A 10,491-nucleotide genomic window follows, 5' to 3' on the forward strand; every position below is an offset into this window, starting at 1 on the left:
CAAAGTAATTGTGTTAACTTCTCTATGCTTCATTTTTGTAAGACAATGAATTGAGATGTTCACAACATTCTGATATTGTAGTTGCGGATGAATATCTTCTAAAGGTAAAGTGGCGACCCGAACTACATTCATAAATTTGGATGCCATTTTTTAGCGGAAGCAGGAGGAGGGTCTGTGTTTTCTCGAACTTCTCAGTCTTCTGCTACAAACTTATCCCTCGTCTTGGACACCAAGAGACGTAGTCTCGAAGCACAGAAGTTGGAAGAAGCTCTCAGAGTCGTGTGGTCACCATGCCGAGTCGAGCAGAGGACATTCTGAACGGTTTCAAGCTGTATCCTTTCTGAGTGTTTGTTGTAGTCTTGCGTACGTGAACAGGTAGAGGGATCGATGTCAAATTTATGTGCGGTTCAGTTCTAAATCTTTCCTTACGGTCTCATCTTTGTCCGACGTTTTCTTTTTTTTTCACGACACATCTTCTAATTTTTATCACCACTTCAGTTAACCGTACCAGGCAAAGGAACATGGTAGCCATAGAACAGTGACCATGGCGTTGACTTCTTCGTCAACGACCAGATTATAATATGATTTGGACAAAAAATCTATGTAACGCTAATCAGCCCACTCTAAGTCCCTTCGCGTGAGAACTGAGTCTCATAGGAACTGACAGTCAATGAGAGATCAGTATGCCATATGTTAGCTTCAATCCATCATATAAAACATGTCAAAGGTAGTTTAGTGAAGTAGTTTTAGTCCAGAAAAGGTGTGTCTGTAACAGAAAGTCACCTGATGGAATGCATGCTGTTGATCTTTTAAGAAAATTGAAAATTAAAATTTTCCTGTTGTGAATGTTTGGTAGACCTAAGAAGTCACCCAGCTGTGTGTTATCGATGTTCGATCTCTTTTTATAGATTTATGTTCAGTTGGCATTGAGGTTTAGGTCTAAGCTTAAATGTCATTGGCAAATTCTAAAAGCCCCCTCCCTGTTTCTTGTAAGTGTTTCCACAGTTGTCACTCTCATACATTGATTTTTACATAGAGAACACTTTGTTCTAGTGACAGCCACATCTTGGAACACCTCAGTACTAGTAGCCAGTCATATGACTATTGAATCAGATATGTATATAGCTAGTTCTAACTTAATCGAAATTCTAAGCATAATTTTTCTGTGTTTTGAATTTGATGGTGTAAGAGTCACCTGTTGGATCCAGTTCCACATTAACCCTCTACCAGCTGAAGTATCCTGTAACCAGTACAGATGAGATACAAAATGAGAAGATTGCAAGGTTAAAGACCTATTTATAACTTCCATTTCTGTTGGAAACCTGTTGAAAGATCTTTTATAATTGAAAGTTTACAGGTTTATACACAAAGCCAGTGGATACACCTTAATCCTGCTGACTCATAAGGTGCCTATTGCTTCACACAGGCCTTTTTTCAACAAATATATATAGGTAAATAGTAATTAAGGACCCTTTTATTATCAAATTATATAATAAAAGATGTGTTAGCTGTCGATGCAACAATATAAGGAAAGGCAAATATAATAAAGGTTAAGACTGTAAAAACAATCAGAGGATGTTATTTGATTACTAGCAATAATATTTGATTGGTGGTGACCCCACCAGTTCCTCACTTGTTGCACCCTTATTTGATTCCTATCTCAGTCCAGGCAATTGTTAAACATGGCATACCGTCAGCAACATTGCAGGGGTGTGGCAAGTTGTTAGCACGCTCGTTATTGCAATGATTAGAGGGATTAACACTGATGTGCAAAGTATAGAATTTCCATATGTATGATAGTCCTGTCTTGGTTATTCAGTTCGGCAGTAGAGTATGTCTGCACCATGACAGGATGGTGTATTGAATATGTATGTGCACACAATTATCAAAGCCTAAGCTAACTTTTGATTATTTCTTTTCTATATATACATTTTGTATAAGTTGTTAAGTTTTATTCTATACCTATCTATTTTACTATGCTACTTATTGTTACCTATTTGCCATACAATGTATAATACATTGACTATCCTGTACAAATGTCGTGCAATAAAGTTCTTCACATCAGGAACCAGTCAGGATTTGAGGTAAACCCAAATTGGAATTGTTATGATTCAGCTTCCTTAGATCTAGAAATAGACCACGCTAATGTAGCAACATGTCTGTGCCCGGAGCCACATATCCGGCGTTTCATCCAGGGAGAATAACGCAACCCGCCTCCCTGCCCGTATTAGCTTCAGTTAGTGTCATTATAGGCAATTTACGGAGTTACAGAAATAGAGAGATCAAGGAGCGGGTGATTTTTAACAATCTAAAGCTCCTAGGATGGATTTCATTACATGTGGGATGTTGGGAAAAGGGAATAAATAACTTCATAGCTCCACGTACCGGGGTGAATTACAAAGCGAAGACATTTTGATTTAAGCACTAGACCGTGGTAGGTTATTGCATTATGGTGGGAGGATGGGACTTTGTCCTGCCATTTACTCAATAAAGGGAAGCTAGGGTGGTTTATGAATTTTTCAGTACCTACTTGGCAGACAGGTTGGGCTTGGCTATTGACAATACACATACCTACTAGTATAGTAAATGCTTCAGCAGGGTGTGGAATATGTTTTTTTTGTTCCCTTTAGAATTCAAGATTACCAGCTGTTCGGAAATGGACTACCGGTACAAGGCCTTGACTGCTAACATAAAGATAAGGGCCTCGGTATATACTAAAACACATATTTTAGGATCCAGAAGACTATATATTCTCTAGTGTGCAGTGGAGGTACAGTAAGGCGATGTTTCTTTCATACCCAAAGAGCCTTTAATTGGCTGTACCTACTTCTCAAGAAATACATCAATGCATTACCAAAGAAAATAATGGTGTTCTCATTGTGTGTACTTGACTGTGCACAATGGAAATTACCTAGAACGTTTTACTTGACCTCAGTTCAATGCATGCAGCGCTAGCGGTATCTAAAAGCACTGACAATATGCACAGACAGGGACCGAGCTTCAAGCAGCTAGAAAACTGGTTCATTAAAGTCATTGGCCATTTCTTGGGCAAATTTGTATTCTATGAGTATGGTTTGCATAGGGTGCTCAGTAAGACATGAGCGTGAATATGCATGCATATCCTTTGGCTTCTATTCTAAACAGTGCCTAGAATGATCCAAACTTCCTAAAATGATACTCTGGCAGATATGATGGCATTCAAACAATATTAAACATGAAAAAAGCAGGAAAACTATTGGTGAGTAGCCCTAGGTTAGCCAACTTTTTTTTTCTATTCCAAGGGGGCAAAAATGAGTCACTTTCTGATGGTCATGTTATGTTATGATATTAATATTTTGTCATATCTTACAGATAGCAGAGCCCAAATGTATCCCGTTAGTTTTCCCATAGGATTGTATACAAGGGCCTAATACTAGGTAATGGGAACATCACAGGCTGTGATGTCATCATGAACAGATGTGTTGCCATGGTAGCAGTGTCTTGATACCCAGCATCTGGTAATGACATCTCTATAGACAGACATTTTTCTCAGCCTTTATTGTTGCTTTGTGGACTGGAGGACTATTCAAGGGGTTTAAGAGACACCACATTCTGCATTATATGGTCATCTATGATACAGATAGATTAAAATATTGTAATGCAAAATGCCTGAAAATAAGAGTCAGACAACGAAATAAGGTTTCTTGAATAATAATGTACTTGAAAGAAAACATGTATAGCAAGGTGCAAGCTTTAGTTTAGGAGAAATGTATTTAAAAAAAATAATCTCATGTTAAGCATCATTTCTACAACCCCCTCGTGAGCCCCTTGCTCCGACAAACTGCTCATGAAGGAGTGGTAAAGAGCCAGACACACTCTCAACTCCCTAGTTCACATCTGTCTTGTCTTGTAGCAGCAACATGAAGGTGGACAAGCATTTACATCTGTAAGTCTCATTTCTTACCGAATATACAAATTTGAAATTCACTACTGAGTGTAATGTGATATTTTGTATTTGGATGGTATGAAATGTTTTGATCTGTATAGACTAGAGTATATACAATTCAATCCATTTTATTTATCAGTTTTAACCTGTTAAAAATTGTTGAATCAGGATATGCAAGAATTCTATGCAGTTGGCTTTTTCAGAGTTTGTGACGAGAGTCACATGTTTTAGGACTCAACAGAAATTTGTGCAGATTTTAGCTATGTAAGATGGAGGTGACTGGTAATCTATACACAAGGTGAATGGCTTTGAAATTGTGCCATTCTCAGCCCTATCTGCTTTCAATGTGCTGTATTATATGGTATATTTTTGACACTTACCATATATCAGTAATACATTTTGTAAAAGAGGAACATTAGTATATGATTTCCATTTTGAAAGCTGGCATTTTCCTTTCCCTAGGCCACACCAATTTCATTTCTTGGTTTACGAATTTTTCTAGAAAAATAATAGAGCGGGTGGGCGAAATAAAAATAGAAATAAAAACAGGCCTAGGCATCCTATTATGGCCCAAAATGGTACGATAGGAGCCATGAAGTCAACACACCAGGCTGGTTCAAAATTTTAACAATGAATTTTGAACTTTTAATGATACTATTGCATTGAAAGATGGAATAACTGTAACAACTAGGATAAAAAGGACTGTTTTCAACTGTTCAGGGCAAAATATGAGCATTTTGCAGTTGATTCTGAATTTTTATTTTTATTTGCAAATCAGAAAAAAATGAAGCAGGCGAATCCGTTAACCAAGATTAAATTTGTGTGGCCTTAGAAATACATCTGTGCCCCATATATCTAAAGCACTTACCGCTAGTCTGCGCTAGACATCAAAGGTATAAAGTCTTACGGGAATTACCCTGAGCGGAAATTGCTGTGCTGTCAGCTGTGTGAGATGTGGTGGGGTTCCCGTGGTAACACAGTAAATAGAACACCTGTTGCCTGGCAACCGGGAAGTTGTGATGATTGGTTAGGAATATTGCCAGACATGTAATGACATTTGGACAGTCCATTGATTGGAAGTCTGCTTTTTGTATACTAGTAATTCAGCATTTGTATGCAACATTTTTCTTATCACTTTTAGTTCTACTTGGCAGATTCTATATATCTCAATGTACATAAATAATAGTTATTTCCAATTCCAGCATAAAGCATCATCTTGGTAGCTAAGTGTTGCTCATTGATGCATCAAAATAAAATGCACAGATAAAAGTTTCAAGTTGGTAGTTTGGCTGTAAATGCTATGTAGTACATGTAGTATATGCATTACCGGTATTATTTGTTATATCTCATAGATTTATATTATGCTTGGGACATTTACTAATGTCAGCACCTACATTGAATGATTTTGTATAATGGGCAAGTTTTTTGGTTTCCTTAACGACAATCACCATAGCAACTGGATGAACCTGCGTGATGCAGACTCAGGAAAGATCCTGTGGCAGGGCAGTGAAGACTTGTCTGTACCAGGAACTGAGCATGAAGGTAGGGAGACAAAAAGTCAATTTCATACATGTAGCAGTTCCCTCTGTCTTCTTGAAGTGGAACTGCAGGCTATGATGCTGAAAGAGTGGTGAAAAGTAAATTATGCATATTACTGTTTTAACAGAAATTCTGCATGGGCAAAACATGGCAGTATTGATAATAATTCAGTCACCCTTTTGTTATCCTTAAGTACTGAAATCTGTTGGACCCAAGTCCTATTCCAGTGGTTAAAAATGCATTTCTTCTAGAGGCCAGGGTTATATATGTTCTTCAAAATTTCTTGAAGTGAAATAAGTTACTACCAGATGAGTATGTGCAGCTCTTTAAAGGTTAACTGAAATGGATTGGCAACTTTCATTCATGTAAAAATTTAGTATTTTCTGAAAACATCTATGTTATGTTCAAATCAATTGCCCGACAGAAATGTATCAAAACGGCGACCTAAAAATACCCACTCTTGGCTTTATAGTGTAACTAATTGAAACAACTACACATGCAAAATTCTTCATGCAAAGGTCATTCAATTTTTTCAATCAAAAGTTTTTTATGTTATCAAGAAAAAAAACAACACTCCATTGATGCCTTACCTACAGCCCGAGTACCCAAGAAGATCCTGAAGTGCCGAGCAGTTTCGCGGGAAATCAACTTCTCTTCCATCGAGCAGATGGAGAGGTTCCGGCTGGAGCAGAAGGTCCTGTTTAAGGGCAGGGTGTTAGAAGGTGGGTTTTCCAGATAGGGAACTCACTCCTGTACCTATCCATGCCTGGGAGAGAGGTGTCTTGGGCTGCCTATGGATCTTTATCTGGGTCAGGATGGGAAATCTTGTAATGAGGCGATTTGATATAAATGTTAGATGGGTATGTGTCAAGAGACACCCCATTTCCACTAGAGACTGTAACTGTTGAGTAATAACCAAATATTTGACAGATTGCTCAATGAATTTCATAGATAAAGAACAACATTTTTTTTACATGTTGTGTGTTTTGTTGTCGTTTATGCCATACTTTAACACCTTCCTTCATGTATTAATTATAAAATCAATGGTCACACAAAAAGTAATTTTGGCTATTGTATGATCACTTAAGAATCAATCACTGTTTAGTAGAAATGGGGCCTTAACTGTCTTTTAATCATTGTCATTACAATAGAATAGAATAGTTTATGAAATGCATTTCATAAGCTATTCTTGAGGACTTACTGTAGCACCAAACCAAAGTTCTACAAGGGTAATACATGTAATAAAAAATAATGAACTCGTGTCTGTTGCAGAGTGGTACTTTGAGTTTGGTTTTGTGATTCCCAACTCCACCAACACCTGGCAGTCCATCATAGAGGCAGCACCAGAGAACCAGATGATGCCAGCTAACGTGCTCAGGTACAGAACATTTCATTATTTACCTTTCATTGACGACAAGCAATAACTAGGAGTAGGATACACTATAGTAGAGCGCAATGTTTCAGAGATGGGTTTTGGATGGTAAAGGGTGAACAATAGCAGTCCACCTAGTACCTGTAATACAGCACGTCGGCAGAATGTACTGCACCTGCGCTAAACCTGTAATGTATTGTGCATAGCACTTCGGCAGAACATCTCATATAAGGTCGTATTCGAGTATAAAAGGTTAATATCCCATCTGTAGTTTCCAAATGTTATGACGGAAAAGATATCCTGTGCAACAGGCAAAATTCTAATGCAATGTTGACCAAAAATCCAAACAAAACTGTGAAAAATCAGGGTTTTGCGCAGGGGCACTGCGCTCTGCCGATGTGCTCTGTAATACTGGTATGCACTGACCATGATGATGATGATGGACTTTTCTGCACAAAATATTCTTACATGGCAAACATGTAAATTGTATTTTTGTTTTATTTTCAGCGGGAACGTGGTGATCGAGACAAACTTTTACGACAAGGACCTATTAGTCAGCACGTCCAGAGTACGCCTCTTCTACGTCTGACCCCCGACAACCAACCAATCAGTGTTCTCCATCCAAGTCACATGACCTCACCACACCCAATCCAATCCTGCTGTGTTTAGCTACCAGCCCTTTGCTGTTTTAGACGGATCGTTCCATTTCTGAGGTCAGATCATTCCATTCACAGACGGGGTGGGGGTGGGTAGGATATAGTGCTTTTAAAAAGTGTCAGATTTCCTTGAAGTTTTTGACCATGGGAATAACTTACTGTGAAATCAGAATTGAATTATTGTAATTTTGTTGAAAGCAGCACTAGATATTGATAAACCATTTTAGCGACTTCTCCAAAAATTTTTTTCCTCTTCCATTGGCTGTGGTGTTGTTCCTTTCTATCACATTTACAAATAAAACCTGTAGTATTATTGAGTGCTTGTATTATTAGCCAGGGATAAAAGGGGTTCATGGCTTATGCAGACTATGTACAATGTATATCAAAGGACATTTGATAGTTTTGTTTATAAAGTAGAATGCTGATACATTGGGAATTGTGCTATATGAATGGCAATCTGTACAGATGTAAACAGCACAGGGAAGCTTTTCTGCAGGTATTCTAGAAAGTAGGGAAGACCATTTTGTGGAATACTATGAAGTTTGTAATTTGTTGTACAAGATAGGTTGCTAACCTGTACTCACCTGCAAGAAAATGGTGACTTGCATACTTTGTATCATTCCTTTATTTTAGATCACACAATTCACTGGTATGGTGAAAACACAATCACAACACCTTACACCACTCAAGTGTCTAACAATAATTGGTATAACTTCAGATCATTGCATTGTGACAGTGTTCTCCATTTTCTTGCACCACTGATATCAATGTCATAATTTTATGAACTATAACTTGTTCATAATTTTGCCACCTGTTAGAATTCTGTTACCATAGTAACATCATTTTCATATTATTCATCATAACTTACACGGACATGTCATGTGTGTACTATGTTTTTTTTAACACAATGATAACATATATTTCACTTAAGGAGTTGTATCAAAATAGCCTTTTTGCCACTGGAAAACAACAAAATACGTACAAACAACAAAATAAGTATAGTGAAAAAAATCATCACATAGCCTGTCCAATTTTTTTGCCAATTTCATTGTATCTTTATCATTGTGTATGGTAACATAATCTCCAAGCAGATCTTTCGGTGGCAAGACAGTATCCATTGGCCACTGGAGTGTCCATTAGCCACCGAAGGTTCAGGGAAATGGATACAGGATGGCCAATGGATACGGTCTTTTGCCACAACCATAAGATCTGCTTGGAGATTATGGTAACATACAAGTTAGAGGCTACTCCTAAAAACACTGGGTGGAAATGCCAATCATGTCACTTTTTCCTGTTTTACATACTCTTACCCTACTGCACAAGTGGCTAGACACAACTGATTTTGGTTTTGTATGTTATTTTAAAGGGGGGATTGGACTGCAGTAATGCCAGTGATGGAGGGGGGAGGCTTAGGAGACAGATAGGACATAGAAAGTTTCTACGTGTTGATACATTCTGAAGAAAAAACATTTACGGGGATGTATTGACAGGTAGTATGCTTTGTAAAATGTGAACCAGAAAGAATTGTTGAGTGGAGAGTGAAACTGAAAAGAAAAATAATTTCTGCAATTGTTTAGGATTGCATTGCAAACGTGAAGGAGCAAATGCTACATACTATTGAGCAAAAAATAATTCACTAGACCACGCAAGAATTAATAGCAATGTTTTGTACTCAACTCTTCACCATGATTCTTTCTGATCCACACCTTAATTCCCTAACTTTATAAAAGATAACACATTACTTGAGAATCAACCATATAAACATATACTTAAGCACAGTCATGAATTGAAAGATACTATCATGATACATTGTACATCTTTTTTGATAAGAAATGTATACGTCATGACATGGCATGCAAAAACTGAGAACGCAACCTAGTTGTCTTTCCATTGTGATGCCTCAAAATCCAGACTTTATCAAGTCTTAAAATAGAACCAACATTCAATTTGGCACTGAGCACTTTGCTGGATTTGTATCTTTATATAAGCACTAGAAATGGTAAACATCCACTAAAAGCCATTGAAGAAAAGGTGGTCAAGGAGTCATGACAGACGTGTGGTGAGTATGAAACTTTGACAGGTCATTCATACTGTTGAATTGGCTGTTTTGACTTGCAATAAGTGTTGCATACAATTTTAGGTTGTCAACCTTCACTATAGTGTATCATTCATTCAATTTCTGCTATGAGTATGACATGCTTAAAGACCAGCAGAGCAACAAACAATGCTTCTCACAGTATTTTGAAATTCCATATTGTAACAAAAAGGAGTTGATGTCAAACATGTATATTGTTTAGCTTATGATTAATTGTGATGTTGATATGTGGGTGATAAATGGATTATTGTTGGGACCAAAATGTCATTAAAAAAATTCAAGAATATGACAATTTGTTTGAAATTATCAGTGAATGATTATAAATTGTTTATGTTATGTGGCATATATATTTGTGCACTTACTCACTGTTTGAAAAATCCTGTTGTACATAGTATTGGCCTGACACAGTCACTGAATGATGTGTGTTTAGTAAAGTTGCTCAGTTTACTACTATCCGTCTCTTGTTTGAGTCTTTTATCTTCAGGCCACACCAATTTAATTTTTTGAGTAATGGATTTTTCTAGAAAAATAATAGAGCGGGCGGGCGACAAAAAATAAAAATAAAAACAGGCCTAGGCATCCTATTATGGCCCAAAATAGTACAATAGGAGCCATGAAGTCAACACACCAGGCTGGTTCAAAATTTAAACAATGAAATTTGAACTTTTAATGATACCATTGCATTGAAAGATAGAATAGCTTACTAAAAACTAGGATGAAAAGGACTGTTTTCAACTGTTCAGGGCAAACTATGAGTATGAGCATTTTACAGTTGATTCTGAATTTTTATTTTTATTTGCAAATCAGAAAAAAATGAAGCGTGTGAATCTGTTAACCAAGAAATTAAATTGGTGTGGCCTAAAAATGTGAAAAGTTGATTATACCGGGGTGGAAGACCTATTAC

The 10,491-nt window shown here is 37.1% G+C and overlaps 1 protein-coding gene across 1 annotated transcript; it reads left to right on the top strand.

The window, feature by feature from the left end:
* Nucleotides 1–115: 115 nt before the first annotated feature.
* Nucleotides 116–10,034, top strand: LOC109480095 (retinal rod rhodopsin-sensitive cGMP 3',5'-cyclic phosphodiesterase subunit delta). Its single transcript, XM_019782249.1, has 5 exons — nucleotides 116–331; nucleotides 5,379–5,467; nucleotides 6,061–6,186; nucleotides 6,737–6,842; nucleotides 7,344–10,034. The coding sequence occupies exons 1-5, from the start codon at nucleotides 291–293 to the stop codon at nucleotides 7,423–7,425; spliced, it is 444 nt and encodes a 147-aa protein (XP_019637808.1). The 5' UTR covers nucleotides 116–290; the 3' UTR covers nucleotides 7,426–10,034.
* Nucleotides 10,035–10,491: the final 457 nt, after the last annotated feature.

This window comes from Branchiostoma belcheri, unplaced genomic scaffold (assembly GCF_001625305.1).
Source record: "Branchiostoma belcheri isolate BF01 breed outbred unplaced genomic scaffold, Haploidv18h27 scaffold5, whole genome shotgun sequence".
Classification (NCBI taxonomy): Eukaryota; Metazoa; Chordata; class Leptocardii; order Amphioxiformes; family Branchiostomatidae; genus Branchiostoma; species Branchiostoma belcheri.